The sequence below is a fragment of the Lampetra planeri genome, chromosome 32 (assembly GCF_965212315.1).
Source record: "Lampetra planeri chromosome 32, kcLamPlan1.2.h2, whole genome shotgun sequence".
Classification (NCBI taxonomy): domain Eukaryota; kingdom Metazoa; phylum Chordata; class Hyperoartia; order Petromyzontiformes; family Petromyzontidae; genus Lampetra; species Lampetra planeri.
Genome location: NC_136138.1, coordinates 7,324,629 through 7,349,034, shown reverse-complemented (window position 1 = coordinate 7,349,034; position 24,406 = coordinate 7,324,629). Strand labels below are relative to the sequence as shown.

General features: G+C 51.6%; 1 protein-coding gene across 1 annotated transcript; it reads right to left on the bottom strand.

Moving 5' to 3' along the window:
* Positions 1-10,143: 10,143 nt before the first annotated feature.
* On the bottom strand, positions 10,144-24,039 carry LOC144729504 (protein Wnt-7b-like). Its single transcript, XM_078609840.1, has 4 exons — positions 23,966-24,039; positions 14,938-15,160; positions 12,579-12,959; positions 10,144-10,651 (listed from the first exon to the last, which is right to left on the bottom strand). The coding sequence occupies exons 1-4, from the start codon at positions 24,037-24,039 to the stop codon at positions 10,148-10,150; spliced, it is 1,182 nt and encodes a 393-aa protein (XP_078465966.1). The 3' UTR covers positions 10,144-10,147.
* Between the last annotated feature and the right edge of the window lie 367 nt (positions 24,040-24,406).

Below are 24,406 nucleotides of genomic sequence, written 5' to 3'. Positions count from 1 at the left end.
CTTACTAGTTGGCTGTGTCGGGTGGTGGCGGGTTTAACGACACATTTATATATTTACACGAACTACCCCAAAACAACTCTTAGGAACGTAGTAGGCTTTCGCGTCAAATATTATTCATAATAAAGGCTTTTGGGGGGGTTAGATCGCGTAAATAGAAATGTGTCGTTACCCCACCACTACACCGACACAGCCAATTAGTAAGGTTTGTCACGTAAACAAAACGTGTCAATTAGTTTACGACTTAATTCTAGATTTGAAGCTTTCGTGACTGCAAGGAATCATATTCTTAGGTTTTTTCGGTAAAGTCACGTAGGTGACCTACGTGACTTTACCGAAAAAACCTAAGAATATAGTTTACGACTTCATCACACCGGTTGTGTGCTGGAGAGTAAACCCGCTACATTTACAACTCGAGTTGAGTGACGTTTCGACGGTAATTGACAACCAACTTCATCAGGCGATTTTTTTAAATTCCACAATTGGCGGATCCGTGCTGTCTCTGTGAGTGTGTGTGCGCGGCCTCCAGCAACAACGGAGGGCAGAGGAGCGACGCTCACAACAACGAGCGGAGCGCCGGGCGGATAAAACACAGCGAGTTGGCACAGCAGAGGGCACAGGTGGTGCATCGGCCACTCATCTCAGCCAGTCGACCAGTGGCACCTGCTGGGCCTGTCCCGTGACCTCCTGCCAGCGGGCGTTCGACACTTCGCGTGGCCTTAAACTGCACTTAGCCTGGCACAAGTGCCGTGGTGACGTCACCGCCACTTAGTGGCGAATGTCGGTTGTTGTTGTCGTGTGGGGAGCCGTACTGTAGTGGTTAGCGCGCTGCGCTACGAACCGAGTTCTATTCCCGCTCACTGCCAACACCAGTGAAGAATATTTGAACCGATCCTGGGCCTCCCCTAGGTCGACTCGGCCCCAAATGAGTACCTGGTGGGGGTGTGTAAACATCGCCACTCGGAAGACGAAGGCGTTCGTGCGTGGTGCTGGCCACCCACCCCCTCGTGTACCGTACCGGCCTTAGGAATAGGTGCTCGCTAACAGCACTTGCCCCAACAGTTTGTTCAGGCTATACGGGGGATATTTGTCTTTGTTGTTGTTGTTGTTGAGTGGCCTTAACCGCCGGCGAAAGTGTCGGCATCCGGGCAGAACAGCAGCGGCATCATCAGCAGCAGCAGGGAGGCGTAAACCGTGGGGATGGAGCCGAGTGGCGCAGACTGTGAACGGCGCTTCTTCCTAGGTTCGTTCCTAGCGCGACCGGCATCGCGATGTCGCCGAGGATGTGAGAGCCTGGAGAGCGAGGCGAGAGAGAGAGAGAGAGCAACATAGAAAACATAGGGGGAACATCGACATGGAGTAGGGAGAGAGGGGGTAGAGCGAGAGGGGGGGTGTAGAGAGAGAGGGAAGGGGTAAGGAGAACAGAGCGTGAAATCTTTTATGAAATATTTCATTTAAAAAACGGGGGGGAGCACATAAAGCAAAACATTAAAAAACAAAACAAAATGATGAACGAAGCAAAAATGCCGACTACACCGAGCATCTTCTTGTTTCCTCTGATCGTAAATAAAAAGAGAGAGAGAGAGAGATAGAGAGAGAAGGGGGAGACAGAGATGGAGAGAGGCAGGGGCGGTGAGAAAGGTGGACACGAGGGCGTGCCAAGTGTGGCCAGGAGGATGCGCGCGAGGCGGCGAGGCAGAGGAGCGAGCGGGCGGGCTGGGAGGGAGGGAGTGAGATTGGCTGGGATGGGATTAGGCGCGTGGTGTGGGAAGGAAGCGAAGGCTGACGAGCCAAGGGGGTTGTGGGGGTCACTCGTGGACACCTGCCTCTGTGGGTGCCTCTTTAACAGCTCAAGCAGCCCGTGTTCATTGATAGTTTAACTGGGTGTATCACAGCACGGACGCCGTTTGTTTGACATCAACACCGCGTCGTTACGAGCTGTCAGGAGCACACATACCGCGCTGACATACCATGTCGCGTGTATGTGTGTGCTTGTGTGTACGTGTGTGTGTGTCTACGTGTGTGTACGTGTGTATGTGTGTGCTTGTGTGTACGTGTGTATGTGTGTGCTTGTGTGTGTGTGCTTGTGTGTACGTGTGTACGTGTGTGTACGTGTGTGTGTGCGTGTGTGTACGTGCTTGTGTGTACGTGTGTGTGTGTGCTTGTGTGTACGTGTGTGTGTGCGTGTGTGTGTGCTTGTGTGTACGTGTGTGTGTGTGTGTGTGGGGAGCGGTAGTGTAGTGGTTAGCGCGCTGCACTACGGACCCGGCGACCCGAGTTCGATTCCCGCTCACGACCAAGACGTGGCGAATACCTGATCCGGTTCTGGGCCTCCCCCTAGGTCGACTCGGCCTCAAATGAGTACCTGGTGTGGTGTGTAAATATCACCGCTAGGGAGACAAAGGCGGTCATGTGTTCCGTGTCAGTCGTCATAGATTCTCGCTAACAGCACTTGCCCTAAAAGTCTGTTGAGACTATAGGGGGGATCTTTGTCTTCGTTGTCTCTGTGTGTGTGTGTGCGCGCGCGCTTAGAATGTGTACACTTTCTCTTGGACACACAAATACACTGAGAAACACACACAGCACACCAACGTTGAGAAACTCACACACACAGACAAGTCGCACATACACACTGACAAAACACGCAGACACAAAGACAAAATCCCCGCATGCTCTTAACAAGTGCTGTTAGCGAGCACCTATCAAGGGGGTGGGTGGCCAACACCACGCCCGGCCGCCTTTGTCTCCCTAGTGGCGATGTTTACACACCGCAGGCTGAGTCGACCTAGGGGAGGCCCAGGACCGGGTGAGATAATCGTCACTGGTGTTGGCAAAGACAAAGGCTGTTGGGGCAAGTTATGTTGGCGAGCTGGCACGAGACACACACAAATTGAGACGCGCACACACTGATAAACAAAGACAAAGATTCCCGTGTAGCCTTTCACAAGCTGTTGGGGCAAGTGCGTCGCCACCACCATCTTCACGTCTTCATAATCAACGTTTTTGGGTTTAGATCGCGTTATTTATAAATGTGTCGTAACCCTCCACCACCCGACACGGCCAATCAGTAAAAATGTGTCACGTTGACAAAAGACAAATAGTTCACTGCTTTAGCCCACCGATGTGTTGAAGCCACAACATTTACAATTTGAGTACGACACACGTACACACGGTGGGCTAAAGCAGTGAACTATTTGTCTTTTGTCAACGTGACACATTTTTACTGATTGGCCGTGTCGGGTGGTGGAGGGTTACGACACATTTATAAATAACGCGATCTAAACCCAAAAACGTTGATTATGAATAACATTGGTCGCGAAAGCCTACGTGTTAAACTGATCTTCACGTCTCTTGACCTGATCTTTACACATCGTTCCAGGTACAGAGGGGACACCCAATCCGGATACAGTGAATACATTTGGCCCCGAAGTTATTTGCATGACAGGAAATAGAATTGGTGATTTTTTTTCTCGATCGCCCATCATGAAATAAAAATATTCCACCAAACCATCGTCATGTAGGCGCGTTGAACTTTTTTCGCACCGTACGTAGCCAACCGTGCCAATCGGAGGTGCGGGTGGAAGGACAAGAAACTGAACTAAAAAACGAATTATCGCCCCAACAGTCTACGAATCAACAACACCACCACGTCTCACGCAACCTTTTTGTTGTTGTTGCTGTTGCCTATTCTTATTGTTCAAAGTACAAACAACAATAAGAATAGGGTTTCTATTTTGTTGACCCTTTTCTGACAATACAGCACGAGGCGTCAAGATGCTCAAGCACCAAACCCACTTTGGCGGCGACTCCGCAGGGCTCGGCTCCCGCAATCCGTGACCCGCCCGACTTTCATCCCACAAGCCCCGAGCCATGAGGCGCGGCCGCCCCTCGACCCGTTCGCGACAATGCAAATCGGGGGTGGGTGGGGGGGGGCAGAAACGCGAGATGGGATCGGTGGGGGGCCCCCCAAAGCTCTCAGTAAACGCGCAACGTTGTGGGGGTGGCGGTAGTGGGGGGGGGGAGGCAACGTCGTCAAGCCACGTTGTTGGCCCCGACTTTCCACCGTGTGCGTCTTTGTCGCACGTTTTAAGAGAGGGAGGGAGAGGGCTTGACTGCGTTTAGCGTTCGTGAGTGAATGCCACGATTTAAAGGGGGAAAATACTGCTGTGGGTGCGGGTGGTGCTGGAGTGGAGTGGAGTGCGTAGTGGTTAGCGCACTGCGCTACGAACACGGCCACCTGAGTTCAATTACCCGGCCCACGGCTAACGTGAGTGGCGGGTGATCCCTGAACCGGTCCTAGTTCCAGTGGCCCGCGGGCTTTGGCAATGAAGGACGCTTGGCTATGGAGACTCTGTCCTGCTCAAGAGGTTCGGGGTGGGGGGGTGAGACGGGGGGGGAGTGCTTATTGTGCTTTTGGAAGAAGAAAAGAGGAGGAAGTCATATTCTTGGTTCTTTCGGTAAAGTCGCGTAGATAGAAAACAAACAAAAATAATAAAATTAAATGAAAGACCGCTTGTGTTGCGATCGAAATGTTGTGGGTTCTTTGCTTTTATTATTTTAGAAAAAAAAATTTTTATTGAGTTTTCCTATTTTTATTGTGGGTTTTTTGCTTTTATTATTTTCAATTTATTTTGATTACTTTTTTGTTTCTTATCTTTTATCTACGTGACTTTACCGAAAGAACCAATTATATGAATTCCTGCAGTCACGGAAGTTTTAAGTCAAAAAGAAGAGGAAGATTACGACGGAAGAATACGGAGATGCAGAAGAATAGGAAGAAGATGACGAGGAGGAAGAGGAGTAAGAAGAATAAACACGTGTGCAGCAGTGCGACACACGAAGAGTTTGCCGTGCGGGCGCTCTCCCTGGGGCCGTCACCTCCGAGGCACGCACGTGACCTTCGTTTTTTATTAAAACCACGCGGGACATTGCGGGGAAGAAGGCGATCTCGCAGCAAATATATCGCACGGGCGGAAAGCCACAATGCGAAATGCAGTCTTGTCCTGAGCGGTAAAAACAAATATCACGCGTATTACGACAACAACAGGATTGGGACTTTTTGTTTTAATGATGACTTGTCGATGTTTACAGGACAGCGGCAGCCTCCTTCCTCAAATAATAGGAGGATCGACTCAAACCGTGGGGCAGGGCCGTGCCGAGGGGGGGGTGCGGGGGAGCCCGACACAACTGATGCCGTCAAACTAATCCACAAGTATTATTACATCTCACACCGCGGCTTCGAAGCGCGCGCGCCCCCCCCCCCCGCCCCCCCACACGGCCAAAGCGCGGGGCCCGGGCCGATCGCCCCTATCCGCCGTGTACCCCCTAGGGACGGCCTCTGACCAACCATGGGAACACCGGGGCGCGTGGCTGGCGGGCTGGGTGGTGGTGGTGGTGGTTGTGGTGGTGGTTGGCTACTCGCGCTGTGCGCCACAGGACGCAGAGAGGAGGGGCGGGGGGGGGGCTCTCCCTCGCTGAAGGACGAATACAACTTTCCAGGCACCTTGGTGAGGGCAAAGGCAAATGCAAAGATCACCCGTATAGCCTCAATAGGATTCTAGATTTTATTCAGATTTGAAACCAAAGAGTATGAATCCTCAATAGGATGTTGGGGCAAGTGGCGATTATCTGAACCGGTCCTGGGCCTCCCCTGAGTAGCCTCAAACTTGGAAGACAAAGGCGGCCAGGCATGGTGCTGCCCCCCCCCCCCCAAATAGAACAGTCCCAAGCACAGTTTAGTTTCTCCAGTTTCTACAAGTGTGTTGTGTGTGTGTGTACGTAGAGTCGAGTGTCTGTGGGGAGCGGTAATGTGGTGGTTAACGTGCTGCGCTACGAACCCGGTGACGCGAATTCGATTCCCGCTCACGGCCAGTGACGACTATCTGAACCGGTCCTGGGGCTCCCCTAGGTCGACTCGGCCTCAAATGAGTACCTGGTGCGGTGTGTGAACATCGCCACTGGGGAGACAAAGGCGGTCGGGCACGGTGCTGGCCACCCAACCCCCCCGTGTGCCGTGCCGGCCTTCATAGGTGCTCGCTAACGGCACTTGCCCCAACTCTCCGCTTAGAGCTACACGGGGGATCTTTGCGTGCGAGGTGAAGCATGATGATTGAGAGCCAATTAAATAAAGGCCTTCTCGGGTTTCGCAATTCCCTAGAGAGGCAGCCAAAGTGAGCACTTGTTTAGGTGTTGGGGGGGGGCGGTGGGGGGTCTGCTTAGTCCGTGCCCGCTCCGACGAAGTAGCAACATTCAAGGTTTTCATCTTCTTGGTTCTTTCGGTAAAGTTTATTAAAATAAAACATAATAAAATAATTCTCACGACGTTTCGGCCACAACGCAAGCAGCCGTCCTCAGGTGAAGAACAGGTCTGTCGGGGAGACAGCGTCTGAATGCGTTGTGGCCGAAACGTCGTGAGAATTATTTTATTATGTGTTATTTTTATTATTTTATTATTTCCCTTCTACGTGACTTTACCGAAAGAACCAAGAAGATGAATCCCTGCAGTCACGAAAGCTTTAAATCGAAACGTAAAAATGTTTTATTTTTATTATTTTATTACTTCCATTCTACGTGACTTTACCGAAAGAACCAAGAAGATGAATCCCTGCAGTCACGAAAGCTTCAAATCGAAATTCAAGGTTTTATTTTTTATGGCGGCGGACTTTCCCTGATCTCGAGCATCGGACGGGTGCGTTCACCTTCAGCCGGAACGTTCCAGAACCCTCGTCCACGAATCGTATTCTGGCCCGCCGCAATACCCTCTCGCCTACAATAATGAGAGGATTATCATCATGGGACAGGTGCCTGACGCCGATAACACTATGCAACACCATTTTTGTTCCTGGGTACTAAGTGTTATGTTTTTTTTTATTGCTTATGCCTGAAAAGTATATAAAATTGCTATTATTCCCCACAAACTTTGCTTTGTGACCAGGACTTTATGTGAACGAAAGACACAAATCATTGAAAATAGGTACTTGTTTTAATATCACTGTTCTGGTCACAAAAGCAAAGTTTGTGGGGAATAATCGCAATATTCTCTACTTTTGAGGCATAAGCAATTACGAAATAACACTTACTGCCCAGGAACAATTTTTTTGTTACCCAGTGTCATCTCTACTCTAAGCCAGCCTCAGCAGCGTTCCAGAAATTATCGGTTGAGAAATTCAGTCCCTGGAGAGATACGGATAACAGGGTGGGGATAATGAGGGGTTCATTTCATCATCATCATCACGATCCATAGGTGTCCACTGCACAATTTCGTCACTTGTTTTCCACTTTCCCTCTCTGCCTTGTGCCAATACGAACAAGCAGTGTGCCACGTGTCTCTCTGGCACCAATCTCTTACGACCTCGTCAAGCCGTTCGCTCGTTCCGTGACTTTCATTTATCCCGAACAACAACAACAACACTCTTCTTGGTTCTTTCGGTAAAGTCACGTAGAAGGGAAATTATAAAATAATAAAAATAAAACATAATAAAATAATTCTCACGACGTTTCGGCCACAACGCAAGCAGCCGTCCTCAGGTGAAGACCAGGTCTGTCGGGGAGACAGCGTCTGAATAAACACCACCACGCTTGGAGCGTCTATTTAAGCTGGGTTGGAAGGGGGGAAGGGCGCCTTGACAAAATAATTTGCATATCAAGAGGAATTTAGCATATTTATGGGAAATGCAGTTATGTGATTAGTACTATTTATTTTTTATTATTATTTTATTATCTCCCTTCTACGTGACTTTACCGAAAGAACCAAGAAGATGAATCCCTACAGTCACGAAAGCTTTAAATCGAAACAACAACTTTTAATGTTCCAGTTGTTGTCCATCCTACTACTCCACGCGTGTCCAAATAGTAGCAGTTTTCCTTCTCATCACTGCGGTCTTCATGTCAGGGAACTACGTTTCCACGCCCCGTCACACCACATCGAGTATACATGGCACCGCATCGTGCTACGGCCGTGGCTACGAGTCGCGGGCCGCGCCTGCCCCGGTCTGCCATCGACCGCACGACGGGAAAACATTCAGCGAGAAGCGACGTATTTGTTTTTGGGACATTGCGCAACAACGAACACGGACTGTGATTGAGATAGCGAGGTAATGTGTCCTGAACATTTTTCTTGATGAAAGCGAGAAATGCCTGCTGTCTTGTGAACCCCTACTAAATGACCCCCAATTTTTTTTAAATTAAATTTGCATGTTAATTTTTTTATTTAAATAACCCTTACTTTCGAATAAAATATTACGTTTTTAGAGCATTAAACGGGAGGGGGGGGGGGTCACAAGACATCTGGACTACCCTGAACGCAACTCTCACTGACGGGGCTATTTTCCTTACCCGCGCTGTGATGGCGACGGTGCACTGAGATTCACGTGTGGATTCAACCGCTGACTTATCAAATAAATAGTGTAAGCCGCATTTTTTCTAAAACTACACATACCATTCCTTTTTATTAAAACGACATCCAATATTTGTTATTATAATCGTGATAATTTTTTGTTACGAAAATTATTTTTTGAGTTTTTGTTTCCTACACTGAAGTTATGATGAGTTGCGGTGCCGTGGGCGAACATTCACTGTCGACGACGTTTCCCTTTGCTCTGCGCACCTTCTCTGACATTCAACAACTGCATGGACTTTATACGCTTTGTTTTTTTCGGTAAAGTCACGTAGGTAGAAAATAAAATAAATGAATAGCAACTCAATTAAATCACGACGTTTCGAAGGCAACACACGCCTCCGTCATCAGGTGTGGCTGCTCCAGAAATATTACTGTAGCTACTGTTACTGTAGCTACTGTAGCTACAGTAATTTTGCTGGAGCAGCCACACCTGATGACGGAAGCTTGTGTTGCCTTCGAAACGTCGTGATTTAATTTAGTTGACTTTACCGAAAAAACAAAGAGTATGAATCCTTGCAGTCAAGAACACTTCAAATCTAGAATGCATGGACTTGATTCACTTGAAATTCAAGTTTTTCGATTGTTTTTTTTTATTCTGCTTCAATATTTTAAGCGTTTAGTATAAGAGGTATTTTAAAAGCAGTTGGGCACTTTGGATTGTTCAAGACGATTTCATAAATTGCCTGGCGATCGCAGGCATCGAATAAAAACCTCATCATTAAAACCTCGTCATCATCACCCTCACCCTCCTCCCCCACGCAACCCTCTCTCCTCGCTGCCTCCTCATTATCATCATCAACATCATCTACATCTTCTCCCCATGCGTACGTGAGAGTAGCCGTCCACGGTGGCTAGGAGATGTTAACTGCCTCGCCTGGTACACAAGTGGTCGTGGGTGCGATCCCGACCCTGACGCCTGCTGCTGCTGTATATTTGGAGTTTGAATGTCTCTCTCTCTCTCATCATCACCACGGTGGCTAGGAGATGTTAACTGCCTCGCCTGGTATACAGGAGGTCGTGGGTGCGATCCCGACCCTGACACCTGCTGCTGCTGTATATTTGGAGTTTGAATGTCTCTCTCTCCCCGTGGTAGCGCGACATTTTTCTCCGGGTTCTTCGGGTTTTTTTCCCCCTTCCACATTTAGAATCAACATCACGCGTTCAGAGTATTTGGCAGTCATACATTTGCACGTCATAAAGCCTGTTAAAATAAAATACAAAGTTCAGTTTTAGTGATGCCCAGCAAGTAAGTCCCAGCGTGGCGTGAGCCTCGCTCTGTCGCGACCGCGATCTGGAATCTCCTGGGCTCTGGAATCTCCTGGGCTCTGAAATCTCCTGGGCTTCTCCGTTCGCACTTGTTTGAGTCCTCCCCAAGCTCCACTGAGTGGTGCGCTTCGAGTCCACACCCTGGCGGACATCCCCTCTCCAGAGATTCACAGATTCATCACCGTGTCGGATTTCTGCTCTGCCTCTCACGCTCGCCACCACCACCCCCCACACCTCGTCCTCGCACGTGCCGAGTCCACGTGCTCCTCTCTGTGACGCGTGCGCTCCTCCCTGTGACGCGTGTGTTGAGTTCCCCCTCCTCCCCCCGTGCTCACTCACTCACTCCCTCCTCCTCCTCATCTCTCTTCTCCTGCCCGCTGTCAACCTCCACTCCTCCTCCTGCTGCTTCCCTCCCTCCCTTGCGTGCCACCACCCCCCACACTCCGCCCTTACCCCCCCCCCACCCCCTCGGTGCGACCGCTCGCGTCACTTGCACGTGTACACCTCGGCCCTCTCGCTGCACGTGTTGCACTTAACGAAGCAGCACCAGTGGAACTTGCAGTTGCACTGCCACGAGCGCGTGTGCTGGTGCGTGTTGTAGCCGCGGCCGCAGCAAAGCAGCTCGCAGCCGTCGGTGAGCGGCGAGGCGCGGTCGCAGAGACGGCCTCGGGTGCCCGGCGAGCCGGCGGCCGCGTCCTCCTCGCAGTAGTTGGGCGAGCGCTCGAGATAGACGAGGTCGCCGTCAGCCGGCTTGCGAAAGCTGCTGCTGCCGCTGCTGCCGCTGCCCCGCGTCTTCTTGAGCTTGAGGAAGGCCGGGCGGTGGTAGCGGCCGGCCACGACCGCCTCCACGTGCGCCGCCGCGTGGTAGCGCTCGCGCAGCGCGTGGCCCATCTCGCGGTAGCTGGGTAGCGTGGTCCAGCAGGTGCGCGTCGTGCACGAGCCCGACACCCCGTGGCACTTGCACTCCAGTTTCATGCGCTCGTGCAGCACCTGCACGGCGGCGTGGGGAGGGCGGGGATGGAATGGGGATGATGGTGATGGTGGGGATGATGATGATGATTGTGATGATGGTGATGATGGTGATGATGGGCATGATGGGCATGATGGGGATGATGGTGATGATGGTGATGATGGAGAGAATGGTGATGATGATGATGATGGTGATGATGGTGATGATGGTGATGATGGGCATGATGGGGATGATGGTGATGATGGTGATGATGGAGAGAATGGTGATGATGGGGATGATGGGGATGATGGTGATGGTGGCGATGATGGAGAGAATGGGCATGATGGTGATGGTGGGGATGATGATGGAGATGATGGAGATGATGGTGATGATGGTGATGATGGGGATGATGGAGATGATGGAGAGGATGGTGATGATGGTGATGATGGGGATGATGGAGATGATGGTGATGATGGTGATGATGGGCATGATGGTGATGATGGTGATGATGGTGATGATGGTGATGATGGAGAGAATGGTGATGATGGAGATGATGGTGATGATGGTGATGATGATGGTAATGGTGGTGATGATGGAGAGAATGGGGATGATGGTGATGGTGGTGATGATGGAGATGATGGGGATGATGGAGATGATGGTGATGATGGTGATGATGGAGATGATGGTGATGATGGTAATGATGGGGATAATGGAGATGATGGAGATGATGGTGATGATGGTGATGATGGGCATGATGGTGATGATGGTGATGATGGAGATGATGGAGATGATGGTGATGATGGAGAGAATGGGGATGATGGTGATGATGGAGAGGATGGAAAGGATGGAGGGCAGAGCAGCGATGATGATGAGAAAATCGGAGTTGATCATGCCAATGGTAATTATCCCCAAATGGCTTTCAGACATTCACGCAATTACCGACTAAACATACATTGACTTTGACTCCGATGGAACTCGCTTAAAAACAAAACTACTGTACGAGGTCTGGCTCCAGCTCCTCTCGGATAGGGGGGGGGGGGTCAGCAGAGCCGTCGTGAGGGGTGCGGGGCCCGGGGAAAACCCCACCGTGTGGGCCCCCCACAACGCGTGGAGCCCCCCCCCCCCCCCCAAACTCCGCTTCGTGGTACGCGTCGAGTCCACAATCTCGCGGACTCCCCTCCCCAGATTCATCATCGTTGTCGGATCTCTGCTGCCCTCCCTCTCACGCATCCCAACCCTCTCCCCCCCCCCAACTCGCTCTCGTGTACCCGCACACGCAGAGTCCCTGTTGGAGTCTCACGACCCTGCGCGTATGTTGCGCGTGTGCGCTCCTCTCTGTGACGTGTGCGCTCCTCTCTGTCACGTGTGTGCCGAGTCATCCCCTCGTGTGCTCGCTCACACGCGTCAACTCTCTCTGCTCACTCGCTCACACCTTCCTCCCCCTCTGCTCATCGTCATCTCTCTTCTTCTATTCGTTGTCAAGCTCCACTCTCTTCCTCCTCCTGCTGCTGCTTCCATCCCTCGCTAGTGCCGAGTCCGCGTACTCGGCACGCGCCCTTAGAACTACACCGGAAGTATTGCATCTGACACCTCGCCCACCTCGCTCCCCACCTCGCCAACCTCGCTCACCTCCCCACCTCGCCCACCTCCCCACCTCGCCCACCTCGCTCCACACCTCGCCCACCTCGCTCACCTCCCCACCTCGCCCACCTCGCTCCACACCTCGCCCACCTCGCTCACCTCCCCACCTCGCCCACCTCGCTCCACACCTCGCCCCCTACCTCGCTCACCTCCTCACCTCGCCAATCTCGCCCCACCTCGCCAACCTCGCTCACCTCCCCACCTCGCTCACCTTGCGCCCCACCTCGCTCCCCACCTCCCCACCTCGCCTCCCCTCCCCACCTCGCTCACCCCCCCCACCTCGCTCACCTCACCACCTCGCTCACCCCCCCCCCCCACCTCGCTCACCTTGCGCCCCACCTCGTTGTTGTGCAGGTTCATGAGCGTGCGCGCGCTCTGGCGCACTTCGCGCGCGTCCACGAAGAGCCGCGAGAAGTGGAGGCCGTACTGGAGGTCTGCCGAGCAGCCGCCCCAGCGCCAGCCCTCGCGCGCGCTGTACGCCCCCTGCTTGGCGCGGTCGCAGCCGCAGTCGCTCAAGTTGCCGCGGCTGCACGACGCCGTGAGCGCGTGCGCCACTCCGGCCGCCAGGATGGCGTGGGTGAACGCAGCCTCCCTGCTGCCTGCGGGCACCACCAGGGGGGCGTCGTGAAGGGGGTGGGGTGGGGTGGTGTGGGGGGATATGCGGAGGTTCAAACGCAGCACGCCGCCAAGGTGGCTAGGAGATGTTAACTACCTCGCCTGGTGTGCTGGAGGGTCCGTGGGTTCGATCCCGAACATGACGATGCCTGCTGCTGTGTATTTGGAGTTTGCGTCTCTCTCTATCTCGCTCATCATCATCACGGTGCCTAGGAGATGTTAACTCCCTCGCCTGGTATGTAGGAGGGTCCGTGGGTTCGATCCCGACCATGACGATGCCTGCTGCTGTAGATTTGGAGTTTGCGTCTCTCTCTCTCTCGTTCATCATCATCACGGCGGCTAGGAAATGTTAACTACCTCGCCTGGTGTACATGAGATCGTGGGTTCGATCCCGACCCTGACGCCTGCGGTATATTAGGAGTTTGCGTCTCTCTCTCTCTCTCTCATCATCATCACCGTGGCTAGGAGATGTTAACTACCTCGTCTATGTAAGCAGGAGGATTGTGAGTTCGATACCGACTCTGACGCCTGTTCTGTATGTTTGGAGGTTGCAGTCTCTCTCTCTCTCCCCCCCCCCCCCCCCCCCCCGTGGTCGCGTGGATTTTTCTGCGGGTCCTCCGGTTTTTCGCTTTACATTTAGAATGAACACGCATTAAGAGTATTCGGCTGCTATTAATTTCCGCGTGATGATAAGCCACTTCGTTGGGCCATCAATTTGTGATCGCCAGGTTGCTTCTGAAAAATAGCTACATAGCTCAGTGGGCCTTACCTGTTAAAATAAATAAAAAGTTCTTTTTTTAGAAATCTTTGGCGTCTGACGAGAGTTGGGATGTTTGGGAATGGCGGTGGGGGGGGATTAAGGGGGGGGATTTAAGGCTGAGAGTGTCAATGGGATGTGAGACTCAGGGAGATCAGTAGGGTGTGAAATCTCGCACGCAGGAGCTAATCCTCGTGTAGCCGCCACTGCTGCCGCTGCTGCTGATGTTGAGCTCAGGGAAGTGATCTCATTCCTGGAGTGAGATGAAAACTCCATCGCATGAATTTCTCCATTCATACGGCGATTCGTTGAGAATATATATTAGTTATCCTCAATGGCAGCTGTTGACTTGCTGCAGTTTGGCAAATGTTGGGTGGGGATGGGGGAGGTATGGGGGGAGGGAGCTTTTTATGGATCTCAGGTTTTAAGGAATGTATTGCTTTGGTGTGGTGATCAATTCATTGTGATGATGATCATCATCATAGTCACGAATCACCAATCGTGTAATAAATAATCCTCATAACGATCACTCATCATCATGGCTGTCAAACATCAAACGAATCATCAAATCGTCGATTATCCAATCGATCATAATCATAACTCACCCAATCATTCATCATCACCATCAATCATCAGTGTCATCATCCGATAACTCACTGTCCAATATCAATTTACATTCTCTAATGACTCGATAAAACATCTAATAATACATGGACAGTCGTAAAATCACCGACCAATCGGCATCAATCACGACTCATTATTCTATCAACCACCAATCATTAATTATCCAATCGATCATTGCTAACACATTATATCAGTCACGCCGATGCATGTGCCTGTCTGAACACGGCGTTCTGTCTGAGCATTCCTCAGTACCATTCATCATTCACCATCTAATCGATCACCAATCAACAATTATCGATCAATAATGAATCGTGCCTACGCGTATGTCCTGGCCGAACACGGTGTACTCGCCACACCACTATAGCACCACCATCACGACCGTACCATCATCTAATCGATCACCAATCAATAATTATCGATCAATAATGAATCGTACCTACGCGTATGTCCTTGCCGAACGCTTTGTACTCATCACACCCCTCCTATAGCACCACGACCACACAATCACATAACCATTTAATCGATCACCAATCAATAATTATCGATCAATAATGAATCGTACCTACGCGTATGTCCTGGCCGAACACGGTGTGCTCGCCACACCCCTATAGCAGCACCACCATCACGACCGTACCATCATCTAATTGATGGCCAATCAATAATTATCGATCAATAATGAATCGTACCTACGCGTATGTCCTGGCCGAACACGGTGTGCTCGCCCAGCCCCGAGCAGTTCCAGCGGCCCTGCCGGAACTGGTATCGGCACTCGTCGAGGGCGCGCTGTGCCCCCTCGCCCAGCGCGATGATCGCGTCCGGGCGGCTCCTGCAGACCGCGCGCTGCCGCGGCACGAGCCCCGGTATCTTGTTGCAGATCGTGTTGGCTCCCAGCGCCACCACGGACGAGAGCGCTCTGCGTGTCGTGGTCGTGGTGGTAGTGATGGTGGTGGAGAGAGGAAGGATTGAGGAGTTAGTGCTTGGAGGATATAAAACACATTGTCCTGCGGAGGGAGCTGGTAGGAACGTTGGGTTGCTCGGTCAATGGCCAGGGTCAACGGCGGCGTGGTGTATTCCGCAAATATGGCCGGCTGTGAGGGCGGGCACAAGCCGGCGTGAGTAGGTTAAACGTTGAGTTCCTCCCCACCCAGCCCCACCCCTCTCACCCCCCACCCAGCCCCACCCTCCCCACCCTTCCCACCCAGCCCCTCCTAACAGACTGTTGGGGCAAGTGCTGCTAGCGAGCACATATGAAGGCCGGCACGTCACACGAGGGGGTGGGTGGCCAACACCACGCCCGGCCGCCTTAGTCTCCCTAGTCGCGATTCTTTCCGCACCGGGTACTCATTCGAGGCTGAGTCGACCTAAAGGAAGCCCAGGACCGGTTCAGATAATCGTCACCGGTGGTGGCCGTGAGAGGGAATCGAACTCGGGTCGCCGGGCTCGTAGCATAGCGCAGCGTGCTAGCCGCTACACTACAGGTCCCCACACACACACAGACACACACCACCACCTCCTCAACCTCGCCTCGCACATTCCTACAACGATCAGCCAGGAGATGGCGGCGCAGCAACGGATCCGTGGATCTATCCGTGCGGAGCTTTGAGAGTTGCGCCCACGTGACACGCGCGTGCGTGCGCCATGGGCTTAACCCGGGTCAAGAACCAAACTTTCATTGTAGATTTGAAGTTTTCGTGACTGCAAGGATCCACATACTCTTTGTTTTTTTCGGTAAAGTCAGGTAGGTTAAAAAAGAAAACAAATAAATGAAATCACGACGTTTCGGAGGCAACACAAGCTTCCGTCTTCAGGTGGAACCGTCACAGCAAAATTAGATAGATCGTTTATTGTAATTGTCACCAGTACAACGAAATTTAAAATGCTCACCAGTCAGGGCATCATTCATAAATTTAAATTAAATAAAACAAGAAAATAAAAATAAAATTAAATGAAAAATAATCAATTTATACTATATATAAAAACAGCCCAAGTATACCCACATACCCACGTAAGGTTACATTTTGTCATTGCACATCTCTATTTCACATTCTTGAAACTCTCATTGACCAATGGATCGACAATGCAGCAGCCACCCTCCTTCAGAGGGAATCTTCGGGCTCTGTGATGCCTTCTTAGCTAAAGGGGACTTGATATACGGTGCTTTGTCAATCCATTGCTGAATTAAGTCCTCCCTATGTCGTGTGAGACCTGGATTATGGCGGGGGGGGGGTTGTTTTGACCATACTTCACCAGGCTGGCCAGTGCGGGGTTGGTGAAGGGATGGGAGCAGGAACCACTCGCCACTGATGTTAGCCGTGCCCTGGCTCGCAACGCAGTGCGGTCACCACTCAACACACTACCGCTGCACTCAACATATGGAACGCCACGGTGGCTAGGAGATGTTAACCACCTCGCCTGGTATACAGGAGGACGTGTATGTGTGTGTGTGACGTGTGTGTGTGTGTGTGTGTGACGTGTGTGTGTAACGTGTGTGTGTGTGACGTGTGTGTGTGACGTGTGTGTGACGTGTGTGTGTGAGACGTGTGTGTGTGTGAGACGTGTGTGTGTGTGACGTGTGTGTGTGTGAGACGTGTGTGTGACGTGTGTGTGTGTGTGACGTGTGTGTGTGTGAGACGTGTGTGTGTGTGTGACGTGTGTGTGACGTGTGTGTGTGTGTGACGTGTGTGTGTGTGAGACGTGTGTGTGACGTGTGTGTGTGTGTGACGTGTGTGTGTGTGTGACGTGTGTGTGTGTGTGACGTGTGTGTGTGTGTGACGTGTGTGTGTGACGTGTGTGTGTGTGAGACGTGTGTGTGTGTGTGTGTGTGTGACGTGTGTGTGTGACGTGTGTGTGTGTGACGTGTGTGTGTGTGTGAGACGTGTGTGTGTGTGACGTGTGTGTGTGACGTGTGTGTGTGTGACGTGTGTGTGTAACGTGTGTGTGTGTGACGTGTGTGTGTGACGTGTGTGTGTGTGTGACGTGTGTGTGTGAGACGTGTGTGTGTGTGACGTGTGTGTGTGACGTGTGTGTGTGTGACGTGTGTGTGTAACGTGTGTGTGTGTGACGTGTGTGTGTGACGTGTGTGTGTGTGAGACGTGTGTGTGTGTGACGTGTGTGTGTGTGTGACGTGTGTGTGTGTGTGAGACGTGTGTGTGTGTGACGTGTGTGTGTGACGTGTGTGTGTGTGACGTGTGTGTGTAACGTGTGTGTGTGTGACGTGTGTGTGTGACGTGTGTGTGTGTGTGACGTGTGTGTGTGTGAGACGTGTGTGTGTGTGTGTGTGACGTGTGTGTGTAACGTGTGTGTGTGAGACGTGTGTGTGTGTGACGTGTGTGTGTGACGTGTGTGTGATGTGTGTGTGTGTGAGACGTGTGTGTGTGACGTGTGTGTGTGTGTGTGACGTGTGTGTGTAACGTGTGTGTGTGTGACGTGTGTGTGTGTGTGTGACGTGTGTGTGTGAGACGTGTGTGTGTGTGAGACGTGTGTGTGTGACGTGTGTGTGTGTGTGACGTGTGTGTGTGAGACGTGTGTGTGTGTGTGTGTGTGACGTGTGTGTGTGACGTGTGTGTGTGTGTGACGTGTGTGTGTGACGTGTGTGTGTGACGTGTGTGTGTAACGTGTGTGTGTGTGTGACGTGTGTGTGTGAGACGTGTGTGTGTGTGAGACGTGTGTGTGTGTGACGTGTGTGTGTGACGTGTGTGTGTGACGTGTGTGTGTGACGTGTGTGTGTGTGAGACGTGTGTGTGTGTGACGTGTGTGTGACGTGTGTGTGTGTGTGACGTGTGTGTGTGAGACGTGTGTGTGTGTGTGAAGTGTGTGTGTGTGTGAGACGTGTGTGTGTGTGTGACGTGTGTTTGTGACGTGTGTGTGTGTGACGTGTGTGTGTGTGTGACGTGTGTGTGTGAGACGTGTGTGTGTGTGTGTGTGTGAAGTGTGTGTGTGTGTGAGACGTGTGTGTGTGTGTGACGTGTGTTTGTGACGTGTGTGTGTGTGACGTGTGTGTGTGTGTGAGACTGTGTGTGTGTGAGACGTGTGTGTGTGTGTGACGTGTGTGTGTGTGTGTGACGTGTGTGTGTGTGTGACGTGTGTGTGAGACGTGTGTGTGTGTGTGTGACGTGTGTGTGTGTGACGTGTGTGTGTGACGTGTGTGTGTGTGTGTGTGAGACGTGTGTGTGACTTGTGTGTGTGTGACGTGTGTGTGTGATGTGTGTGTGTGTGAGTGTGTTTGTGAGACGTGTGTGTGTGACGTGTGTGTGTGTGACGTGTGTGTGTGACGTGTGTGTGTGTGACGTGTGTGTGTGAGAGAGACGTGTGTGAGAGACGTGTGTGTGTGTGTGTGTGAGACGTGTGTGTGTGTGACGTGTGTGTGAGACGTTGCACAGCAATTAAACATGCGCTCTGTGTTTCTTTATGTCTGTGGGTGGTTCTAGTCACAAGTGTAGACTCGAGTGAAAATTGTACCAAATCCATGTATGTGTGCTACGAAGAAGGGGTCATTGCCCGAAACGTTGCCGACGGTGTGTGGTTTTTTTGTCTTCCTGGTATGTATTGATCAATGCGAGTTGAATTAAATTTTCGCTCGTTTGTTAATTGTCCTTGTTGCACCACAGCAAACGCAGCAGCAGCATCATCCCGCACCTCCGATTAACACGGTTGGCTACGTACGGCGCAAACGAAGTTCAACATCCGTACAGAGCACACGTACCCAAATAACTTGTACCAAATCCGATCTCTCTTATCGGAGCTTCTAGCTCCCCACAATAGATTCCACATCGGTCACCACGGCCCGTACGTTAAGGTTCGCGTTCCAGTATATGCGCCCATACACTACAGTATTTGTATACTGTAGAATATGCAACCGTCTAGGCCGAATGCAGCACAGAAAGTACACAGTGGGTGGAAGAGGCGGCGTGTTAGTGAGCGTGCCGAGCTCTGACCACGGCCATCCTGAGTTCGGTTCCCGGCCACGGCTACAGTCAGTGGCGAGCGATGTCCGAACCCTGTCCTGACCCACCGCTCCGGTCACCCTTCCTCGACCGCGTGCGCTGACCAGCGTGGTGAAGTATGGCCATGACAACTTGCACGCGCGTGGCACGCGGCGAGGAGAAGGAGGAGGAGTGAATTGACGACGGGCTGTAAGTTCGTCTTATTGTTGTTTGCGTGTACAAATATATCGTCTTCTTGGTTCTTTTGGTAAAGTCACGTAGAATGGAAATAATAAAATAATAAAAATAAAACATAATAAAATCATATAATAGAATAAAATAATACAGTAATATAATATAATAATTAATTTTTTTTATTTTATTACTTCCATTCTACGTGACTTTTCCAGAAAGAACCAAGAAGATGAATCCCTGCAGTCACGAAAGCTTTAAATCGAAAAATATAGCGTCTTTACAAACACGTATGTTTGAAACGAATTAACATTGGGCATATTGAACGAACGTATATCAAAATGAATGGAATGATGACGAAAGTAACGATATGGGAATATGTATTATTTTATAAAGCTGTCAAGATATCGATTTTCATTATGTACACCGTACAACCCTAAAGGTTGTTTATATATAATGGATGTAACACATCGCGCAGAAAAAGACACGCGGAGTTTTGGAGTTGAGAATGGAGAAGTCATGAACACGACGTGATCACCACTTCGCCAACGCGATTATGTCTCAAGGAGCCAATGTCATAGAAGTATCAGACTTGATGTTATAGAAGTGCAGACTTGATGCGAACGAGAGGGACGTTGATTTTAGAGTTCAGTGTCCCGATATTTTAACTTCATGGCGGTACCCCGGGGCACCATAGTAGCCCGGCTCTCGCACAATGTCCGTGATGCAGTCACTGTTCGTCTGTTGATGGTCGGCGATGCGGCAGTCGAACTCATCTCGACGAGCTGTGCACGATGCACCACTACGGTGCGTACCGCGAGCGTTCAGGGTCTCGGCGCAATCGTCCTCGCTGCGTTTCAACATCGCGGAGTGTGGCACCGATTTCGGATTGATTGGTGCCCCAGTCGCGGCGTTGAGTACACCCCTGGACAAAAATAGTGTCCCAGAAATAAATATTTAATTGCCTCGGCCCATTTTGTATTATTTGGTACCCCGGGGGTACCGCCATAAGGATAATGTAAAAAATAAATCCGTGTTAATATCCTGAATACGGAACGCGTCCGAAGTGTAGGGCAGAGACGGAGTGATGACAGAGTTTGGTGTTGAGAGCGCAAGCGGTGGATTGTTATCCTTCACGATCGGGGAGAGATGGTGGTGGCGTCGGAGACGTAGGGAGGGTTGGCCTTCATCCAGCAGTGGATTGACCAAGGCGGTGTAAATGATTAATCGAGCGCTATAGTTAGTAACGGTTAGTAATCGAATCTAACGACAATTAAAAGTCGTCGATATGACGCAATGCGCTCTTGAATTCAGAGGGCCGATTCGAAAACCCTTGACATTTGAGTAAAGGTAATCAAATATATTGAAAACAATTTCAGGGATAGATTCGCGTGTGCATGTCATCACGGAGCCTTGAGCTGGTGTTGATTGTTGTTGGTGGTCTTGGTGGTGTTGGAAGAACCCTGCAATTGCGTATTGGCTGGGCGTGGTGCTGGCCACCCATCCCCTCGTGTGCCGTGCCGGCCTTAGGGATAGGTGCTCGCTAACAGCACTTGCCCCAGCAGTCTGTTAGGGCTACACGGGGGTCTGTTTTGGTAGTTTTGGTGGTGTTGGTTGTGTTGGTTGTGTTGGTGATGTTGGTGGTGTCGATGATGATGATGGTGTTGTTGGTGTTGGTGGTGTTAATGATGGTTGTGTTGGTGATGGTGTTGATGTTGTTGATGATGCTGATGGTGATGTTGGTGGTGTCGATGATGATGATGGTGTTGTTGGTGTTGGTGGTGTTAATGATGATTGTGTTGGTGATGGTGTTGATGATGTTGATGATGTTGATGTTGACGATAATGTTGGTTGTGTTGATAGCGTTGATGATAATGTTGATGGTGTTGGAAACAACCCAGATTTATCGCCAAAAAACGTTTACGCTCCGCTGAATAAAAATTATATTCCTTAAAAAACAAAGTAAGCTCCCATCCCATCCTAGCACGTGGAGCGAAACGTCGAACATCGCGCCGAACCAACACGCGATACGATCCCGAGGAAGCCGTTCGTCAGCACAGCCGCGGACACCTTTCGCAGTGGCTTCAAGTGGGTAAGCAGTCGAGCGATTGAGAAATGAATGTATGGACTTCATATACGACCACACAGACAGGATGGACGTCGCAAGTGTTCTGTGTGGTCGTATACCGACGCGTGCAATGTACTGCATATGCGTTGTCGCGTTGTTTCGGTCGTTGAAATAAAGACCGTGATAATGTTGCTAACGTCCAAGCAGCGCTGTGAATCGATAATCGAAGTGGGTGCATCACATCGCGCAGACGCTGTGCGTTTGACATCAACACCGCGTGGTGACGACGAGCTGTCAGGATCACACGTGCCGCCGTGACATTCCAAGTCGCGCGCATGTGTGTGTGTGCGCGTGTATGTGCACGCGTGTGTACGCGTGTGTGTGTGTGTACGTGTGTGTGTGTGTGTGTACGCGTGTGTGTACGTGTGTGTGTGTACGCGTGTGTGTGTGTACGCGCGTGTGTGTGTGTACGTGCGTGTGTGTACACGTGTATGTGTGTGTGTGTGTACGTGTGTGTGTGTACGCGTGTGTGTGTACGTGTGTGTGTACGCGTGTGTGTGTGTACGCGTGTGTGTGTACGCGAGTGTGTACGTGTGTGTGTGTACGTACGTGTGTGTGTGTACGCGCGTGTGTGTGTGTACACGTGTGTGTGTACGCGTGTGTGTGTGTACGCGTGTGTGTGTGTACGTGTGTACGTGTGTGTACGTGTGTGTGTACGCGTGTGTGTGTTCGCGTGTGTGTGTACGTGTGTACGTGTGTGTACGTGTGTGTGTACGCGTGTGTGTGTTCGCGTGTGTGTGTACGTGTGTACGTGTGTGTACGTGTGTGTGTACGCGTGTGTGTGTACGCGTGTGTGTGTACGTGTGTACGTGTGTGTACGTGTGTGTGTACGCGTGTGTGTGTTCGCGTGTGTGTGTACGTGTGTGTACGTGTGTGTGTACGCGTGTGTGTGTTCGCGTGTGTGTGTACGTGTGTACGTGTGTGTACGTGTGTGTGTACGCGTGGGTGTACGTGTACGCGTGGGTGTGTATGTATGCGTGTGTGTGTGTACGCGCGTGTGTGTGCGCGCGTGTGTGTACGTGTGTGTGTGTACGTGCGTGTGTGTGCGTGTGCGTGTGTGTGTGTGCGTGTGTGTGCGTGTGTGTGTGTGCGTGTGTGTCTGTGTGTGTACGCGTGTGTGCGAGTGTATGCGTGTGTGAGTGTGGGGCGCGGTAGTGTAGCGGTTAGCGCGCTGCGCTATGAACCAGGCGACCCGGCTTCGATTCCCGCTCACGGCCAACACCAGTGACGATTATCTGAACCGGTCCTGGGCCTCCCCTAGGTCGACTCAGCCTCAAATGAGTACCTGGTGCGGTGTGTAAACATTGCCACAAGGGAGGCAAAGGCGGCCGGGCGTGGTGCTGGCCACCCACCCCCTTGTGTGCCGTTCCGGCCTTCGTAAGTGCTCGCTAACAGCACTTGCCCCAACAGTCTATTTGTGTATATATACAATATGTATATGTGTACATTATACGCAATGTCATGTATGTGTATACTGTATGTATTTGTATGTGAGAGTGTGCATATAAGTGTGTGTGTATGTATGCGTATATACACAACATACCCACATTACGTGTGTATATATATATGGTGCGTGGTGTAATATATAATGTCATATCTGGGCATGTATGCATACGTACACCTGTGCATGTGTGTGCTTTGGAGTGTATGCGTTGTGTGTATGTGAGGGTGCGGGAGAGACAAAGGCGGCCGGCCAACATAGGCTACTCGTGAACAGCACTTGCCCTAAGAGTGCCGCAGGCTACACGGGGACAAATCTTTGCCTTTGTGCGCGTGTCTGCCCCGCCCCTCCTAGGTCTACTCAGCCTGAAAACTAGTGTCTGATGCGGTGTGTGAAGTATCATAACCGGGGATACAAAGACGCTCGGGCGCGCGTGCCCGTTACCGCCCCAACAGTCGATATGGAATTCACTTGATTCACATAGAATGTATGGAGTACACACATATACCATACTGCGGTATAAGATACGCATATACAACGCGCACGCCTCGCAAATGAATACGTTCCGTTGATATCTGTGAGCGCTCTGTTAGCGAGCACCTATTAAGGATAGAATGGCGCAACACGCCCGGCCGCCTGCTTCTCGTTTGAGGCTGAGTCGACCTAGAGGAGACCTGGGAAACAACAGCGGGAATCGAACTCGGGTGGCCGGGTCTTGTGGCGTCAACCACCGCACCACGACTACACCAACGTCCCCCAAAGACAAAGATCCCCCATGTAGCCTCGAACAGACCATTATGGGCAAGTGCCGTTTATGCAGGTCGGAACGGTACCCGAGGGGGGTGTGGGTGGGCCAACACCACTCCCGACCGCCTTTGTCTCCCCAGTCCCGATGTTTACACAGCGCACCGGGCTACTAAACTTGAGGCTGAGTCGACCTACCCAGGACTCGCGAAGCCAGGCGAGGCGACTCACGACCAACCAACCGAGCGAGCGAGCGAGCGTCGTCCCACGCGCATCGGACGCGTCTCTTACCCGAGCCGAGCGAGGATGATCCCGGTGCAGAGCGAGATGTGCAGGAGGCCGGGTCTCCGGTGACGCCTTCTCATGGCGAGGCCGATACTCGATTCGGCCGGCCAGACGCCGGGGCTAGGGAGCTCTTTCTCCTCTGCCTTGTTGATGGTGTGTTCGAGGCGGTGCTGGTGGTTGGTTGTGGTGCTGGTGGTGGTGGTGGCAATGCCCAACCGAGGAACGTGCCCTCAAAGGAGGGGGAGTCGCGTGGTGATGGTGATTGGTGGTGGTTGGTGGTGGTGGTGGCCGCGTTCGCAGGTGAACTGTGACGAGCTGAAGGCGACTTGCACGCAGTTGCCCCTCTCCGCCTTCTCGCTCTGTGCGCGTGTCCCCGTCTGTCGTGTTCCTCTTCGTGCCGCTGTCTCGCCCCTGATGTCCGTCTGTCTCAATCCGCCTCTGCGACCG